This window comes from Myripristis murdjan, chromosome 14 (assembly GCF_902150065.1).
Source record: "Myripristis murdjan chromosome 14, fMyrMur1.1, whole genome shotgun sequence".
In the NCBI taxonomy this organism is placed as follows: domain Eukaryota; kingdom Metazoa; phylum Chordata; class Actinopteri; order Holocentriformes; family Holocentridae; genus Myripristis; species Myripristis murdjan.
This window is the reverse complement of record NC_043993.1, coordinates 31,985,736-32,006,202: the sequence shown is the minus strand read 5'-3', so window position 1 is coordinate 32,006,202 and position 20,467 is coordinate 31,985,736. Positions and strand designations below refer to the sequence as shown.

Sequence of the window (20,467 nt, the reverse complement as noted above, 5' to 3'; positions counted from 1 at the left end):
TGTTGACTTACCCCTGTTTCGCTGCTTTGTTCTTGTTCACATCGATAGTGGTGATGGAATGCTTGGCGCCCGACTGCACCTCCCAGTCCACCTTCCACTGGGCGCTTTTGGACTTGGTCTGGAGCAGGTTCACCCCCTTCTTCGCCTTGACCCTGCGGGAAATAACGAGGGGAAAGGACAGGAGGAGTCAACTTTATTAGCCGGGATGATTTATGTGCAAGGTCAGAGGTGGACGCCCTCTGTGTGCGGCAGTCCTTCTTGTGTTGCGTCATGGCAAAAGCAATTCCACAGATGAATCAATGACAGAGATGAATAGAGACGACAACGCAATGATATAGTGCACCGGGAGGTCAACTTTACTGCAGATTACTGTGTTTCATCTATGAAAATATTATATACACAATGCATTATACAAGGCATTTATTAAGAATCGTAAATAACTATTTACTGAGAGTGGCCTGATTCAGTCAGCAAGCCTTGTGGAGTCTGATACTGCAAAATCTTTAGCACTAATAACAAATTAAATAGCAGAGTTATTCCTTCAGTGATGGAGCAATATGATATGACTTTATTGATTCTACTTTGAGACTCTCTTTTCCTCGGAGTTGCTCCGTGGAGAATTATGTTAAAGGTGACGGTGAGCGCTTGCAGGGGGATTTTCTCTGGATGAAGGCACATTTTCTGGTTCATAACTGATAACACTAATATTGAATTAAGCTCATTTGTGTGTTAAAAAAAAAAAAAAAAAAAACTCTGGGTCCATAATTTCAATTTTGCTTTCGCTGGGTATTCAGCGTCTGGGTGACATCACTGGTCTGAGTTGCCTTTTAGTTTATATTCATAGATATTGACAGGACTGTCCTTGAAGGTCTTCCAGGGTCCTCCGCAAAATATGCAGTTTATTTATTTATTTTGCTCGTTCTTTATTGATGTTCCAGTCGTGTTTTTTGTTAATTTCGTACGTTTTTGAAAGAAATCAGGTGAATTGCTCAAGTTTCAAAGGGCTAATGTTGATACTGATATAAAGGTCATGGTACCAAAAAAAAAAAAAAAAGAGTGAGTAAATCTTGAATCTTTTTCAGTTTTCAGGATTGGCATCAAAACGGTTTAATATTTAATCCAAACAGAAAAACCTCTTCTCATCATGGTCCCTCAGAACATGAAAACATCTGAAAATCCCAATCCTTGAGCAGACAGAAATCAAGCAATGTGAGGAAAAAAAAAAAAAATACAAAAAGCATTGCTACTTTGTGGGTTCTGCTAGTGCATAGTCCATAGGCGAAACCATACAGGAGGCAAAACAACAAAAAGGCATCTTCAAAATATCAAAACAATAGGACTTTAATGAACTCTTATTAGTTAAAAGACCCGTGAAAACAAACAGTATGTTTCGGCCAAGCAACTGCCTTCATCAGAGTGTAAAGAAAAATCAACAAAAATCAAGCAAGATCATGTCAGTTCTTACAAGGATTCCACTTTAAACAATAAGGTATAATACTTTTTTTAATCTAAATGTATTTGTATTAAACTTTGTGGTTTTAGAGCCTCAAAATGTCCCATCAGCTCTTTGCCACGCCTGTTCCTGCCGGCTTTACAATTACAAACCAACATGCATACATACAGGAGAGAGAGAGAGAAAATCCTTTATAAACAGCTTTTCTCCCAGTAACGGTGATTTCGGCCATTTGAACACACGGTGCCACGCCCAGCGCCTGCAGCAGTGCATGATGGGAGCCAAACCACTCACCCACGGACACGAGGAGCCGATGGAGATTATCGATCGAATGTTCTCATTTTCATGACACACGATATGCAAATGAATTATTAACGCGCATGGCCTCTGTTTTACTGCCTCTGCGTCTCCCGGAGAATACACGAACAAACAGCCTGAGCCGAGCCAGGAGAGGAAAAACAACAGGATTTGTGAGTGCTCATTAAAACGGGGGCAAATAGTTACATGCGATTGTCAGGACATGATGACTAAAAGGGAGAGCACCGGGCGGCGTTGGTCAAAAATTGCTGCCATTTTGGATAAAAAAAGCATGAACGCCGATATCGGTTGAGATCATGCGCCCCGACAAGCAAAGCTCTGGGGACACTAATGATTTTGCCTTGTTTACAGGAAGAAGCAGCGCTGTTTTCCTGTTTCCACTGTGTGATCACTGCACTCTCAGTCTGACAAACAACAGCTCTTTCAGGAAAACTCAGCATGCATATTACATAAATACTATTTTTCTCTCAAGCGTCTCATTTACATTCAGTTGAAGGGTTTTTTTTTTCCTTCTCCCCCCACCCCCCACCCCTCTCTCTCTTTCTTAGGGCCGCTGCAGCATCTTCCAGATCCTTCCATTTATATCTCTGACAGATAAGAATTCTGAAGTCCTGCAGCCGTGTTTTCCATTTGCCACGCTAACCTGCGCACAGTCCATCGGCCAGTCATCCGTGATTTGTGAAAGCAATTGACTTTCAACGGGAGCTGTCTCCTCCTCTTAAGCCGGCAAAGGTACACACACACACACACACACACACACACAGCGCCCGGCGGATTCTTTATTTCAATATCATCGCCGTCGAGGACTCTTCCCGGTCTGCTGTTTACAGAGTGATCAAGAGAAGCCGCACGTCAGCTGGGGGGGAGGCAAACGTTTAAGCGGCGCTCATGAATTCGCCGTCGAGTTTAAAATGATAATCCGGGACACTTGCGCGAAATGATGTCCGTTTTGCCACTCTCCATCGCTAACCGTCTGACGCAGGAGGGGCTGGACAGATGCTATAGATACCCACAGGCTCCCACGTGAAGGCCTATGTGGTCCAGTATGACATGAGAAACACTGAGGCATAAATAAACCCCTGATTGGATTAAAGTAGAGCCCAGCCGTTTCCCCCTCACAGCCCTCCATTAATGTGACGGAAATCACAGATGCTGTATACTTCCTCTGTCATAAACACAGGGCGAATCCTGTATGGCTATGATTACGATGATTACTCTGTCCATATGTAATGCATGTAATCAGTGCCAATTTCATATGAATACATTTCCAGCGGGCGGCTATTTCTTGATAAAGTGGAGGCGACAACTCGTCTGGCACACAGGAAGTGAAGCAAAGAGTCGACGAGTCGATTATCTGACCGACGGAAAACGTTCCGATTATCATTTCGATGAGCGACTTCTTGCGTCAGACCTTTATCTTACCTTTATGGTTGCCATGGCGGTGCGCATAGACGCAGCGGCTACAGCTCTCCACTCTCGGTGCCGTATTATATGTTTTTGTATGTGTGAACGGTTGTGTTTTTAGCTTAAAACACCACCTTATGTTGGGCAATGTACGCGTACAGTCGTCAGCACCTTTTGAGCTTGGGATTGTGCTGCGAGGCACCATTTTCGCCGGACTTTCATCGCTACCAGGACATTCCGGAGGACGCCGTTAGAACACCGGGGTCTCCGTGGATAGTTCTTCCCAGCGACAAGTCCAGGAGGAAACGTAAACAAGCAAAGGAAACAACAGTTATCAGGACCTTTTGAGCTTGGGATTGCGCTGCGGGATGCCAATTTCACCGGACTTTCATCGCTGCCAGGACATTCCGGAGGACGCCGAGGCTGCAGGGCCGGCGCGTTGACACGGCTGAAAGGACAGCCCTTTGGGCCGCCGCCTCCCAGCATTTTCCAGCGCCAGGTCCATGGCGAACACGGGATGACGAACTGTGCTTGCACATCCAACAAGTGTCTCCGTGACTGTTGCATTTTTTCTGATATCAGAGACATGGCTGCAGCCATCTATTACTGGACTTGGCTATTCAACTAGCAGGCTGCACGATGCTTTCTATTCTCCCCTGCACCGAAAGGACTGAGCCCTAATTTCGTTGCATTATTATATGTATATGATTGTGCAATGACAATAAAATCTATCTATCTATCTATCACGTAACAAGTGTATTATTTTTTTTACAGCAGACGGTCTACTGGACCTACAGGTGGCGCTAGAGGGAAGGCCACGGCGTCTCCAGAGTATGATTATCTAGCCCGCATGAATGTTGTAACCAAATGTCACGGCAATGTGCTAAATTAGTCACATTAGTGTCCAATGTTTTAAAAAAGCCTGCTGGTGGTGCTAGATGGAAGGTCATGGCGTCGCCAAAATGACCAGATTTCATCCCCAACGCAACCTAATCATCACCAAAGTCCATGAAATTCCACAGAATTTGTTTATGTATTTGGAGATTTGGAGATTTGCCCCTCGCGGTGACATACAGGCCCCTACCTCTTAGTTTTTGCCCGTTACAGCTTCACAGATATCAGAATCTCTTGCTTTTCTCGGTTTGGTATCTTTACAAAATGCGAATGACCAACTTCTGCACTCCTGAGCTGTCGTTAAGCAGGCATGTGGGGACAAAAACAGACCAAATGTAAGAAAGGAAGCGGCTGGAACCTGCAAAAATCCCTAAATTTGGTGACTGAAGTGACTGAAAAACATAATCAAAAGCCTAATCGACAAAGAAAATCCTCGCCCAAGTTTTGTGTCTCCGGTTGGGTTTTGGAATAAACAGAAGGGGACCTGGGTGGTTATAGCACGAGCAGCGACAGCCGCCACGGCTGAACGGCCAAATCAAAAGAAACTCCGAGTCCGTCAGCGGAAAACCCGAGGAGGGGAAGACGTGCGGTGCAGAGACGCCGCACGGCAACAAACACGTGGCGACAAAGAGGGAGAGAAAATAAAATGAGTAACAATAATCACAATCACAAAAAAAAAAAGGGCCCTCACAGCTTTACTACTGTAACATTGTTCCCTTGTTATTATAATTCTCATTTTGCTCTTTCATCAACGCTCTCACATTACGGAAAATACAGTAATTATCTGATACAGTGCCATCCAGGGGAGATGAAACAGAAATATGTAACACTTTGGAAATAAACCAGATCGAGCGTGTTGCCTTTGATGTGGCTAACTTACTGTAATACTGGCTCCCTTACACTCTGACTAAATAAGGTGTGACCCAGTTGCTACTTGATTACTACAGCTCGCAAATAAACTGATTATCCAAAATAATAATGAGAGCGTTACTGCGCCTCCTAACAAACCGGCATTACGTTCACTGCTGCCTGCTGAGGGTGCACCGAACAGCAATTTGCTATACTTACAATGATATTCATTACCTATAATTCAGCAGTGGCTTATAAAATATCCCCTTCCGTATTCATCAAAATCTTTTCAGAGTGTTTTAGATATTGTATTGTACCAATGTTTTTAATCAGATGGGCTATTTCACAGCCTCTGGTTCATTTTTGCAGTACAAAACGAGAGGGGACGAGGCGCCCAGCGGCGGGAGCGCGGGCATGAATGGGGCGACCCAAGCCGATGCATGAGAGAGAGAGAGAGAGAAGAGAAGAGAAGAAAAAAAAAAGAAATGGTGTCCGGCAATAACACAGAGCAGAGAGAGAGAGAGAGTCCACACTCTGCGATTCTTTGTGAGCTCTGCTGAGTGGAGAGGCAGCGTGAAAGCACTTGAGCTAAGACAGCCCTATTACTTACTCATTCCACACAGATGCCTTCTGCCATGGCAACACCTATTAGGCTCCGAGTTGCCTGGATGACTGCTAAACAGGAGAATTTAGGGCCAAACAGTGCAAGTCTTTTCCAAGCCGGATTTGTCAGTAGGAATGCACATTACTAATGCAACATCCTCGCCCTCCGAGTGCACGTTTAGGAGCTGTCCATGTGTTGTCTTTGGTGCTGTCTGATTTACTCCAGTATTTAAAAAGGTGAAATAAGCACGGCGTGCAACTGTCCCATAGCAACAAACCGACGGCATTATACCTGCGGGGGCTGAGAGGGTTGCTAATCGATACCGGTGACTCACCCGTTACTTCATCAGCCGCTGAGATTTCTGCCCTTCAAAGCTCATTTTCCAGCCCGTGCCCTGTTTTAAAGCCAAGGCCCCCCCCCCCCCCCCCCCCCCCCCAGCAAAGTTATATATTTTTACATATTTTAACACTGCTAAATATTGAAGTGTTGGGCTGACAACCTTTTTTTTTTTTTTTTTTTCATCTCTCTCCACATTGCAAGCTTCAAAACTCAACAGAATCCAACTGAGCAAATAAAGAAATGCATAATAGAGGAGTCCCCGAAAGCAGAAATGATCAATATTCATGCTGGAGTCTTGGCTTTTACGTATTAGCTATTTTAATCTTGTGCATTTGTATTGTAAACCCCTCTGCCACGACTGTAAAGCTCTTTGGGTCAAGCTCCCGTTGTTTTCGAATGTGCTGCATAAACAAAAGTGAATTGACGAAAATGAGTGATTAGTATGTGAGTGGAAGATTTTCAGCTGGAAGACAATGCCACAAGTGAGCGCTTGTGGCCCTTGTGGAGCACCTGAGCACCGGCTTGCTTTCAATTTGATAGATATACTTTATTGATCCCAACAAGGGAAATTCTGGCTTTTTTTTTTTTTTTTTTTTTAGATAGATAGATATACTAATACTAATATATATTATACTATATATTAGTATATTATATAATATACTAATACTACTAATACTAATAGATATACCAGAATTTCCCTGGTTGGGATCAATAAAGTATATCTATCTATCTATTACTGAGCCTAAAAAAAGCCTCGTTTAAATCTTAACACCTGCATTAATCACCTGAGATCATTTATAGGCCTACATAGAGAGGGGCATCTGAAATCAGACAATAGAGCGCCTTTGACCTGTAATGTGCAAGTTCACTCATTGGCCACAAACCCTGATGCGGGCTGCTGCACGGCGTTTTACTCAACTTGTCCTTTTTTTTTAAAAAAAAAAGCCGCCAAACCACCACCTCCAGATTGCCCCGCCGCTGCGATGGTTTCCATGCAATAGGCGGCAGCTCTCGAGCGACGGGCGCTGGCTTCGCCCCTGGATCACAAGCAGCAATCTTAGCAATCATCTCGAGCCCTTTGATATCTATCTTGTTTATCGCCGCGAGTAAACAGCTTTGAGATTTTTTCCGACAGCGGCACGGAGATGTACAGCTGGAAAGGCAGACGGGGGGGCGGAGGCGGTGGAGGGTGGGGGCGGATGGTGGCGGGCGGCAGTGTAGCGGCGTGGTGTGTGTGTTGGGGTGGTGGCGGGGGGTGGTTGAACCTGCCAGGGACAGGCTTTTTAATGGGAGGCTCGGAAAATTAGAATATGAGAAGCTGGGGAAATATCAGAGAGCAGATTACAAATTTGAAACCGCAGCTGCTAGTTTGCACATGCCGAACTGATTAATTTCCTGCAGATGAAAATGAGGAATGCAGTGCAGTGATAAACATGAGTGGCGACGCTTTACATAAGGCGCAGGAGGATGTCTTAAGTTAACACAGCGTCCTCAGTTATTAACACACAAAACGCCTCACATCAGCGTCGTAAAAAATCATCGTAAGGGTTTGCCTTTTGGATTTGAGACACATTTATAACTACTGTGTTTACATACATAAATTATACACATGAATGAAGTGAGGTAATCTATAACTTTATCGACTTTTATTGGCAGCCGCGGCATGGCGAAAACATCTTTCCTAATGTATCATTCAGTGCGTATTTAATATTTCACAATGTGTGCTGAAGGTATGGCTTGTGCAGCGAGTGGATCTCCGCTCACGTCCTTTGGGAGCACGCGGGTAGAAAATAAAAAAGTACACCGTGATGCTACAGTGCCCTAACACAAGGCTCGCCTCCGTGCCTCTTCAGATTCTCAATCTTATTCAAAAGGCTGCCCGGGAATGTGTGACGGAGATGCGCTTGAGGAAGACGTTTTTCCAATGGATTAACCTCCAACCGGTTTTCAAGCGTTTTCTCTCTCTGCCTTTGAACTGCAGTCCTGCTCCCGCTGCACTCACCTGATAAAGCCCGGGCTCTACTTTGAGAACTGAACCATGATGAATAGCTGCAGCTCCTCTTAAACTAGGCCTTAGTTTACACTTATCTCCCCCTTGCCTCTATGCAAAAAAGCACTCTCATTGATGATATGAAACATTCCCATTTTTCAAGTATAAAACATCTATCAGATGAGCAGGTAGAGTGTTTATCAGTTAATGGAAGGGCTTTTTTTTTCTTCCTTGGGAGGAAGACAAGGACTTTGCACAGAATATTTGGCGTTTTATAAACCGGTGCAGATACTAAACAGTGGATCTGTAAACACAGCTGCGTTTGCGTTGGTCAGGCTGAAGCTTGAAACCTAGTCCGGCTCTCATTTTTGCTTTAGCCATGTAAACAACTGACTGATGAGGAGAGAGACGTGTGTGTGGGATTTTTCCTGTGTGACATATCAAACTGAATAAGCAGGAAACAGTTTAAATCGGTTTTGAAATACTGCCACATGCTCGCACCGATTGAATAATTATTACAGAATGCAGTGTTGAAACATGGACCAAGCTGTTTTCGGTCACATGCCATTTGGACGGTTTTTGCAAAAGCTCCTTGCGTTGCCGTGAGCTGCCACAGAGTTAGCTTGGCGAACCCCAGTGAAACCGAACTCCTGGGCCTGGCACTTTCACCGCCACCGCTCTGCCCTCTGAGCTGCACAGGACACCACACAGCTCAAACTTTTTCCTGTTACAGAGACAGAATGACAAACTTGGGGTTTTCTAGGACAAAACAGCGTCATGTTTTGTCAGGGAAAAAAACTTCTATCCTGCAGAAAGACACCATGAAGTGACTTTTTTTGTCATTGTTGCAACTTTATTTTGCGCATTTTACAAGGGAGGCAATTTCAGGATCATGAAAAATATTCTGCACCAGGGAATATCAGCTACTGATTACCAAAAATGGGAAAACAATATCCAAGGTTTTGTTACACTGCACAAAAAGGGCAAGAATCCAAGAATATTTAATAGGATATCTCTGAGATTCTCTGGAGAATACGGACCATTTCTGATGGATATGCTGAGTTTTATTGGTATGCATCAGATCTGGTCAAATGTGGACTCAATAAACATTGTTAGGACCTATCTTATATTAGGATACCAGATATAACTTATTTTTTTGTCATGTATGTGTTCCAAATTTAACCTTATGTCACGTGTGGAAATATCCAAGCTCAATATTTGCATCTACGGCATATCTGTATGTGGTGGCATCTATCCACAGTATCATGGGATGACATGAACTCTGGATTCTGGCAGTGTAAAGTGCATGAAATCTGTGACTATTATATTCAGAGAGTATCACCATGGATATCATCATATTTGGATTATATCTTGGAATATTTGGGCAGTGATTCTTGGGGTTTTTGCGCAGTGTTAGTCACAGCTGCGTTTGATGGGAACTTTAAAGGTTTCTCTCTGTGCAACCTTATCTCACAGGAGTTTGTGCCATTTGTGTCTATGGACATGAACTGTTCAATTTTTCATGCGTATGGGCACTAATTGAATTTGTGACAAAAAATTGGACAATTTGTGTCCATGGACAACAATGTGTAGATTAGATTTTTGTTTCCATTCATGTTCATGCAACATCAGACAACAAAAACCTGTATCCGGGTGGAGAAAGTGTGGGAAGGTCAGGTTTAGGCGACAAGCCCTGAAACCGGACATGGTCCTGGTCTATGAAAACAAACACTGGCCTCGTGTTGACTCACCCTAACCTTCCTCCTAATGCAGCTTTGTGGCTCTTTATACTACCTCATGAGACGTGGTAGCAGCATGAAACGCACTTACAACTGAAATTCATGACATTTAAAGTTGTGCTGGCTGTCGTGACAAAGACGGACGACCTGTAGATACAATTTTCGCGATGACATCACAAACTGCCGTGAGGCCGCGTTGCTCTGTGAGGCTGTTTCTTCAGTTTCCTCCTGCGGTTTCTGAGCTGCGCCGCACACAACTCCCCGTTCCAGCTTGTGCACTTCACTGGGGCCTCACTACAATCCCCAAGTGAAATTATCAAGCAAAATGACCAAGACCTCGCTCGCTGCACGCCAGCCCCAAACAGATTGGACTCCGGTATTTGGCAGTGGCTGGTGGCATGGCACGCTGCGGAGTGGGATGTCAAAAACAAACATTTGATCGTGGATGGTGGTGACAACAGCCCACAGAGCACTCGTAGTGCCACCATTGGTGAGTGGAACCCTGATGGACGGAGTTAGGCTTCACGGTTGTCCCTTTAGCAACGCGCAGATGAAGGCAAAAAAGTAAATAAACAACTAAAATGTCAGCACTAGAATGTCTCAGAGGCATTGACTGCACTCCCTTTTGCATTACAGCAGAAACCGGGGCCTCTCCCTACTGCTAAATTTGGCCAGCAAAGCCTTTTTTTCCCCACTCATCTGTAGGCAGAAGCTCCATTAGTTCCTCTGAGGGGGCACTTTACAGACAACGTCCCCACTTGTGCTCCTGCAGACACAACAAAATCCATTCCATGACGATATGTATAATTCACAATAAGTGCATAGTTGTATTTGTCCTTGGCCTGTGCTCGATGTGGTGTTGCTGTATGTGTAACATGTGATTCGATTACATACTCTGGCAGGCGTGGTGTTTCAGCTTCGGCACTGGTTATGTTATGTTTTAGAAAAGCTCGTGCGAGGGCAGGAAAGCTTGGATGCTCGTTTTGAGAACTTTATCGTACCGTTGAAGCAGCCTCGAACACAGGAGGAGCATCTCACTGAACGTGTGTGGCAAACACCTTCCTTCCCATAGAATAACACTATCTTGTTCTGACAATTTGCAAAATAAAACTGTAAACATATCATGACAGATATAAGAAGAAAAACAAACACAGAGAAATCACCTCTGTTCTTATATTGCATGTAATTCACGGCAGGAATTCGACAACCTACAAGACAAAGGCACCATTCAGCGCTCTCATTTAGTCTGCCAGGCGATTATGACAGATGAATAGTTGAGATCAGGGACGACAGTATAATAAAGTAATGATCCATGGCATTTTGATATAAATAAAGGCCCATTTTCTTACTCATTACCGCAATTGTTCCACCAGGTGTGGGGTAGCTGTGAGAGAAATCCCACTGGTGCGCAGGAGGAGATGCGCTTTCAGGTTGTTGGGAATAAACAGAAGAACAGCACAGATCATGAAAAGACACCAGATAAGATGAACAGATGAAGACGGAGACAAGGAAAAAGACGTGACGGTACTGGACACACTTTGATTGACAAGTGATCTCCGAGAACTGCAGGGGAGAAAAAAAAAAAAAAAAAAAAAAAAAAGCACAGCAATGAGCGCTTAGCAGCCCAGATGGAAACCGAATAAAAAAGAAACACGACAACAATGACCATTTAGCACCAAAGAGGCTGCCAAGATTTTTTTTTTAATCTTTAAAATCAGGAAACCGAGGATTCGCACTTTAAAACAATGCTTTTTTTTTTTTTTTGAGAAACAGAAAAGATACACAATTCAATCACTCCCGCGTGTGATGACAATGGCTGTGCTCCACGGGGGCCACGGGATCTCAAACGTGCACCGCTCGCTTCAAAATGAGGACAGGGCTCATTTATGCATCACCTCACCAACAACCACAAAAAAAAAAAAAAAAAAAAAAAAGCCATGTGATCTGCTCATCACCGCGCCTCTGTGCGAGAGGAGAGGTGTCAATGTCAATACGGGGGCTGCACAGCATTGTCAGTCATGAGAACCAGAGCAGCAATCACTGCAGATGTTCGCTCGGCATATTGATGCACGGCGCCGCGAAAAGACCTAATGCTCATTATGACATTCGGAGGGGAGAAAGCCAAACTAACGGTAAATAGAGCAGCTGGGCGATGTGAAAGGCCTGGGCCAGCGGGGACATTATCAGCAGAGTCGGTAATTCAGTCGTTTTCTGACTAAAATAAAATAAGCTACAATGGGCAGCACAGTATGGCCCAATAGTCTGGATTTGGCCTAATCTGACAATTCACTGGAGGAGAAAAAAAGGAGTAGAGAGCGGGATAATCATTTAGTTGTTTTGATGAGAGGCTTTTCTGAGGCTGCATGGGTAGACGCTTAGAAGTCCTGATCTAATAAGGCTCCATTTATACATGTGCACTGTTTTTTAGTTGCGCTGCATAAGTGACAGAAGACCCAAAAGAGATGGAAATGCAGTTTTTCTAACCCGATAAAAGGAAACCAAATTATTTTTTTTCCTCCCTTTTTTTTTTTTTTTTTTTTTTTTTGTGGTGGGTAAACAAATATTTGCAGCCATGGGGAAGATCTCTCTCTCTTTTCGACTCCAGTGATGTCTGCTGCTGCAATGGAGTGGATCTAGACAGTGTAATTATAGTGCACAGGAGAGGGTTTAAGGACAGTCAAGTTTTTCTCTCAAGTTTAGGTGTCTCAGAAGTTCAAATCTCAACCGTGCCCCTACCTGCTTTAACTGGATTCTGACTTACTCCAAAACTCAATTACAGGGCTTCAAACAGAGGCGAGCTGGCAAGCTGTTGCTCTTGGAATTAGCAGATGAAAGGGGCGAGATGAGCGGTTGTGTTATGTTTCCCCTTAAAGTGCTGAGTGGAGGTGGGGAGAGCCTCCTTCAGGTAATTCCAGTGTGTGGTGGATAAGGATCACTTGCAGCGTGCGAAGCTTTCCACTTCTAATTTTTTTGGAGAAAATCTGTAAAAACAGCTGAAAAATAAATAATTAAAAAAAAAAAAAAAAAAGAAGTAAATACCTGATCTGTGGTCTGGAATGCACTGATTAGATCTGGACTGGTTGTGATCCACATGACTGGCCAACAAATTCATATTCACTCATAGTGCCAAATATAAAATCTGAAATGGCAGCTTGATTACTTTATGCGTCAACTCAACATGACCAAAAACCACTTTTCAATGAAATGCAATGTCACTGAGAGCCTACCAAAGCCCAAAATATATGGTGTGGTCCCAAAAGCCTGAGTCTACTAACAAGAGCTGATTGGTTTCATCGTTAATCAAAAATGAAAATACTTTCATTGGTGGTTATCTCTTCAAGAATATATTTAGAGATACAAATAATTGAAAAAGATCTCCAACGAATGCTCAAGTGAAACTGAGATATCTCCTATTCTCACACTCTCTGGAAAGGTTTTCTAAAATTGCAGTAACATGATTTATATTTTATTAAAATAGTAACAAATGAATGCTCCCAGTGCACAGTGAGTGAATAAGTGAGTTGTTTTGATCTTTCAACAATTCACCGCACATATTGACCCAATTAATATGGTCCTCCGGTGTTATTGTACAACAACTGCTGATGCTTTAACGCTGAAAAATGACTCTTTGACAGTGCTTTCCCGTAGTTCATAACAGTATCAAAAGAGCTTAGTGAAGCAGTTTAGAACTAATATGTTCTCCTGAGCGCTGGAAAAACTGCTCCAGTGCTCGATTGCAGCTAAATTGAAAGTTTCAGAGGGGATAGTGCGGCTCACGCCGGAGGGATTTTCACCAACCGGAGCAAGACCTGGCAGAGCTGAAGTGACCACACCGTCGGAGGAGCAGTACATCAGGAGAGTATCAGCGTCTGTATCCGAGGGACAACGCCAGCTGAGGAAAGAACATCCGACCAATGGGCCAGACAAGGCCAAAATTTCACTGCTGGTTGGAAGAAACTCCTGTTTTAACTTTAGAGTTGCAGGTTATTTGAGCTTCATTATAGAACAATGCATAAAGTGTATAGTCAGAGCTATTGCGATCAGGTGTGTTTCATCTCTTCTGGAGTTGCAAAGGATCAACACATACTGAACTACCACTCGATTCTGCAGATGCATGTCATCCCCTCTGACTTTAAAGGGTTAGTTCAACCTTTTTTTTTGTTTTTTAAATGACATTATTTCACTTCCCCCTAGCTGCCATGTAGGACAGTCGCAGTGCTGATCTTCCTCTCATTGTTACTGAGGGCTGGACACTGGCTGGATGCTCCACATGCTAACTGTTAGCCTCCTGCCATTGAGGTGGACTTCCCCCCCAGCTAGCGTTCTTAAAAAAACTCCTTGATCCACTAAAAGAAGGTTTAACCTCACTTTACAAGTGTCGCTTTCCAAAACTAAAATGCACCAAGCGCACACTAACAATAGTTTTGGTTAACTGTATTCTTCCTCTCGTCAACATCCAGAAAGATCTGGTGGATTCTCAAAAGCTGCAAACATGTGTCGAAAGTGGAAGCTGTGTTTAAGGCAAAAGGTGGACACACCAAATACTGAGAAACATTGACTTTAAGGAAATGCTAACACTTTTTTTAAAAACATATTTAGAAAAAAATGTTGTCTTGTTTGAGACATATCAACTTAAAACAATTTTTTTATGTTGCAATGAGAGTTCATGGTAATGGACTTTGAGAATGCAGCTGTGAAAATGTGCAACTTCCTCTAATCGTCTAAAGTTAGGGTTATTATTATTATTGTTAGGCTTTTTGCTTTGACCGAATATATAGATTTAAACAAAGGGCTAACTTAACATTTAGGTTTTTTTTCTCACATTTTTCAGCGTACAGGCTATAATATGGTATTACTTCCGGGGGTCACGTGTCTTACTGTGCACGATAATAGAGCTACAGTGCAGCCGGCGTTACATCCACCTGATGTAAGACAACATGCTGCAGCAGGTTCAATCCATCACGATAACGACGACGTTCATGCTGTCACTGGATGTGATCTTGGCAGACTACGGCTCTGTGGTGCTCGTTCTGTCTGGAAATGAAAGGGTTGGTCTTTGCCGGCTTCCAAGTGAACCCTGGAGTGATTTCTTTGAAGTCAGAATGCAGTTGGAGCAAAGACAGGAAAACAGACCGGGAATCACAATTAAGCTGACGGACTGATTCTTATTAATATTCTATTAGACTTCTCCCAAAATCTTTAAATGTGTATACATTACATTAGGCTTTTCAATTGGTAGCAAAATTACATCATAATACTAATAAAAACAGCATGTGCTATTCATCTTGAAGGAACAAGATAAAAGTCTCTTCATACTGTATATATTCAATAGTTTGTCCAAAAATGGCTGATAAACACAGTCAGTTCGCTTTGATTGCAAATTGTGTTTGATTCATCAGTTTGGTAGTGGCAGTCATATTCAAATCAGTTCAATCAAACGCTAATTAGCAGCATACTTTGAATCTGGATAATCTCAAACTAAAGGTGAGAGAGCAGCATGCAGCCACGCAGGTTCAGAGATGACAGTTTAATGAAGATAAACTTAAAATTCGACAACATCAAGCTCGATCTTTAATAAACTAGTGCTACTGGAGCTGTAATCTATAGGCAGATACGGTGCAGGTTGATGAACTTATCACCACGCACTGACTTGCTGTGCTGATGACATCAAGGAAACGGAGTTAAAAGGCTTCAAATGCTCTTTTCTGCAGTCTACAATGTGACTGATAATGAAAAAAATATCAAAATATCAAAGTTTTGAATGATCCTCTCTATAAAACCTGCCGTTCCAGCTTCAAATGGTAAGAAATCAAACTATCAGTGATTGAAAAAAAATATATATATATTTTTTTTACCAGCTGTAAAGGGAAAAAAAAGTCCCATTTCACTTCTTATTAGACTAGAAACAAATTTGTCCTGGCCTCTTTCGGCATTCTGATAACAAGGCTGTGCCAGAAGTGAACACATGTTGAACACAAATCCTGACACATAACCTCTGAAAAAAGTGCCCCTTGCTCTCTCTCTCTCTCTTTCTCCCTCTCTCTCTCTCTCTCTCTCTCTCACTTACTTACTGACACACACACACACACACACACAGTGAACACACAAGGATGCTCGTGCAGCAGCATGCAGGCAACAGCATTGGCTGGGAAAGCGTCCTTCTGGAGGACAATTATTCTAAGTAGTTTTCCCATCAGCCAGAGCCATGAGCAGAAGACCCTTGGGTGAGCCAGAACCTTTCTGTGAAGGCAATTGGGGAAATAGCCACTGTCCAATTTATTTGATAAGGCGAGCGGAACTCAGACCTGCCAACAGATGCAGAGAGGAAGAAAATCTGAGCCTTGCTGAAACCTGGCTGCTGACATTTTCAGAGTTCAACTCACTATGCATATATATAATGATTTTTTGGCCATGGTTCAGGGTAAAAATTGAAAGTTCAGGGGGTGCAATGGACGGCTGTTAGCTCGCTGTATACTGTACCAGCTGGAAGATCAAGCAAAATCTGCAGGGCCGCTACTCACTGGAGCATGAGATAGCGGGGCCGCCTCACATGACCAGCGGTGATTACAATGCAGTGATGGTGTGCAATTGAGCCTCCCTTTCAGGTAGCGACAGTAGGAGATTGTATTCAGGGAGGCTTTCAGTGCTGTCAGCGCCCATGAGGTTCTCAACTTCTCCCCGTAAGGAACTTCTATTTCACATCGGACAGCTGTAAGGAATACGGCTCTCTCTTGGGATTCCCACGCACATCAATGCAGGAGAAAGGGCATCCCTCTCCTGGGACGAGCAGGCACACAACAACAAAGACACCGCCGTATAACAGAACAAGATCTATCTCTCTCTAATGGATAGATTTATCTTCTGTTCAAAAATCGCTAACACAATCATGATCGTTTTTGGGGAGGCTCTCGGCCTTTAGTGCCCTCTACCTTCCTGGTCCAATTTGGAGGAAAATTTGCTGGGTTTGCTTTATGGCACAAAAGAGAAACAGGCTGCTGTAGTGCCGCAGAGCAAGCGGATTGTTCACAAAAAAACTCAGATCACCTCCAACATCTTTATCGCCTTAACCTCTCACCAAAGACCTGGCATCATCGCGACAAGAAGCCGGGTTTGTTGGCAGTTGCGACTATAATGTTGATGAACATCATTACTAACAATAGAACTGGTAAGTCATTTTGACCATGGTCTCATTTGTTTACGGCAACCATGCCCATCAGTTTGATATACTGATCAAAGTAATCATGGTTCTCTCTGTCTTTATTAAAATTTTCCTCATAATAAAAAACTGATTCTGCTTTTTTAAAATATACATTCAAAGTTTACGATGAGTAACATTCTCGAACTTCTAGTATAAGTGGTGATGTGACAATAATTCTAAGCTATTCAGGACGTAAGTCTCTTGAGCTGGGGATGTAATGAGGATATTATTACATGATGAATAGTGAACTGTGGTGGCATTCTTAAATGAGCATAACATCTGAAAAAGGTCCTCAAGCGCTTCGAATACCAAAGGCCAGGTATTATCACTCTTCAGTGGAGGATAATTGGTCTTTTCCTGACTGCTGACAATAATCAATGTCATACCTTCTTGTACGCAGTATGTACATGCAGAATGGCTTAGCCTGGGTCCATCTCAATCCGGTTTCAAAGCAGAGTGAGACTGACACTAGCCCACGTTGCAAGTGGCATTTTATTTTCGATCAACTTAAAACAAAAATATCCAAGATCAAGACTGCAACTTCGGTTTATACTCCCCTAAAGTCTAAACTATTTGCATGGGCTTGTATTTTTCTACTTTTTCTTCTTCTATGGGCTTTTGGATGTGTGGATCCATTTCAGACCGAGAACAGATGCCCAGAACATTTGGATGCATTTGAACCTGGGTGAAGGCTCAGTTTCCTCTGCCTGTCCCGGCTTGGTTATTTATCTTATCTCTCCGTGCATTAACGGTCATTAAAGCTCCCTGGGCCAAAGCACTTAACCTCAAATTGCTCCAGTAAAAAGCAGCAGCAAACAGTTGAAGACTGTGGTTGTACTGGGCGGCTTTATAGTCTAAAAGTATGTGCACTGTATCGATGTGAAGCGAGGAGCTGCTGAAAACAGAGCAAGTCAGGGAATTTATAGGACCATCGTTGGGCATCTTTGTTTTTGCAGAACTGGACTGTAATTTGTTCGTTCTTCTCCAGTATCGCACACATCACAAATGCAATCAAATTCGAACAGCTTCATAATATGTAACCTAATGTTTGGTATGTCTTCAGTAAATCACAGTCGAACAAAGTGACTGAGACTTTACTAAAAAGGAATATTGTGGAGTGGAGTGATCCAATCAAAACATGACCTCAGGTTTTATTCCTCCCACTCCTGTTTGACTGACAACATGTGCCCATTATCCTCCACTAGCCTCAACAAATGCTAGTGAAAATAACGGTTAGCTTGTTAGCATGGCATGTCCAGGATTATTGTACAAATCTGATATATTATCAGCAGAGACGTGGGCTAGCAAACTCCTTCAGTCTAATGTGAAGCTATAGCCATAGTGTCAGTCATTGACTTTTGCAAGTGAGCAATGTTAGCTAGGAAGACATTTACCAGCACATTGCTGCAGTGCAACAAGCAGGATATTTTCACTACATGTGGTTGGTCTTAGCAGAATCACGACCATATCTTTATCTGTGGGGAACTAAAGCCCACTTAGCCCTGCTGGAAAGGATTACTGTAGAAAACAAATGCCCTTTTAGGAACTCTCAGATCTTGGTGGATGATGAAGATAGAACTCAAGAATAATACTCAACAAGAAATTCCCCATTTTTAACTGGGTTTACCAGCCCTTTAATGCTACAAACAGCTGCCACTGATACAGCTACTTCACGTTGTGTGGTTTCAAGCACTGCCTCTGAGGCAGGGGAAAACATTCTCGATGATCAATGTCCCCAACAGGTCATGGCCCACCCAGGATGAAACGCAGACAGAGCAAGATGAAACAGCCCAGATCCTTACTGGACCTGCAGTTCAAACATGAAAAACCACCCATCTCTGGTGCACGCACAGCGCCATTACACAATGAGCTGTCTTTTGCCCCTCCCATAGTTGATTTTCAAAACCTCGTCAGTAATCTGGGCAAAAAGAACGGCTCTGACATAGCTCTGGCAGCAGTCTTGTGAATGATGTCAATTATCCTGCTACAAATGACAGCAATACTCCTGAGAGCAGCTCTGAGCTATCTGACACAGCCTTACCCTGCAGATCTTCCTCTTTCAAATGCAAATCTACCTGTATTTCCCCTAGGCATAGGAATTCCTCCCTGTGCGCCTGCATATCACATTGGAAGAGAGAGATATCCCTCAAGAAAGAGGCATGAATATACGGTCGCCAATAATCTGCCCAAGACCCAAAACGAGGCTCTACTTGAACTTCAGACATCTTTGTGCTTATGCAGGCTCGAGAGGTGGGTAGCGCTGCCTGCATTTCGAACAGAACTGATGAGGGAAATGCTCATCGAGCTGAGTGAAAGTCTCCAGCGGCTCCTCCACATGGTTTCAAATGAAAATTAGACACCACGAGAAACTGTATTTTGAGAAGGGTGACATTACAAAGAAATAACATGCCCATATAGCTGTCATTACCTGCCTAAGATATACAGGATATATGCTGGCATGTCTCCAGACAGACCAATAGTCTGGAAATTGGTTCCTGGCAGAGAATACTGCATATCTGCTTCTATTGACTCCTTTTAAAGCCTTGTAAATTTCTTGTCTCTACCATAATACCCCATGGACTGCATGGATTTTAGAAGGGTCTTGCGGTATCACAGTCACAAAAGGAGCGAGCCAAGTCACCATCAAAAGTTTACTCTTCACTCTTACACGACTTGCGTGCCCTTGACTATTACCAGACCAAAAGTACATCCAGTTCCAAAGTGCTGATATTCTTCTAGACTACACTGAATGGGCACGTACCATGAGCTTCGTTTTTCTTTGGGTACTCTTATTGCTTCAAGGAGTCAGGCACTGGCGTGGACCCATCGATGTCCTGTGACTGTGCTCACTGCACTAACAAGGCGACATTTCACATTCTGAAGATATAATTAAATCCTGCTTTTTTCTCTAAAAAAAAAAAAAAAAAAAGTAAGAAAAGGTACACGTATGACATTTTCCATTTCACAGGAACTACCACTCTGGCCAAAATAAAAGCGTTTCATAAAGTTCATGAACAGCAAATAGGATCCCTGGCTTTTGCAATATCTTGTCAGCCCTCTGAGAACGTTCCAAGACATGTTCCTTATTCCAGAGCACAAAAAGACGATGCCTGACCTTGACTAGATCTCCACAGATTGTTGCTCTGTTTCTCATGGTCAATGAAAAACCATCCTCTCTCTCTAAAAATGCATGCATCTCATCAGCTAGATTAATCAGGTGTGCCATCTATTCGGCTCAAACACATGCCTAAAGGAACATGCAAAAGCTCTGGGAAATCAACTGAGGCAAAGGTAAGGTGAGCTGAGGACTGGATGATAACTACCCTGCGGCATTTTTTCACAGATGATGCAGAATGCCTTAAAATCAAAAGAGGCAAACAAAAAAAACCTTGAAGCAAAGAAGTGACCCTTTGATCCCATACTGTGTTCTTGACAAGCGATTCCAACACATCATTAGCAAACACATGGTGTATTCTCTTCACCAACTCCTCTCTAAACACAGTGTTCATGCCTCTTTATGTCATCTGTCATGCAAAACGTCTCAGAATTGAATGAATCAGGTGGTGACGACACACCTGCCATGTCCTCAGTCGCACACACGCAATCATTCATGCAGCTCTACTGTCGCAGCAACCACTATTTGTGATGCAACTTGGACACTGCTGTGAAGATTGAACTC

General features: G+C 43.2%; 1 protein-coding gene across 2 annotated transcripts in view; it reads right to left on the bottom strand.

The window, feature by feature from the left end:
- Positions 1 to 20,467, bottom strand: part of tmem132e (transmembrane protein 132E) — a 436,525-nt gene that overhangs the window by 72,416 nt on the left and 343,642 nt on the right. For both annotated transcript variants that reach the window (XM_030068902.1, XM_030068901.1), the window contains exon 3: positions 12 to 152. In XM_030068902.1, the coding sequence (XP_029924762.1) occupies positions 12 to 152 (141 nt within the window). The remainder of the gene's footprint in view (positions 1 to 11; positions 153 to 20,467) is intronic.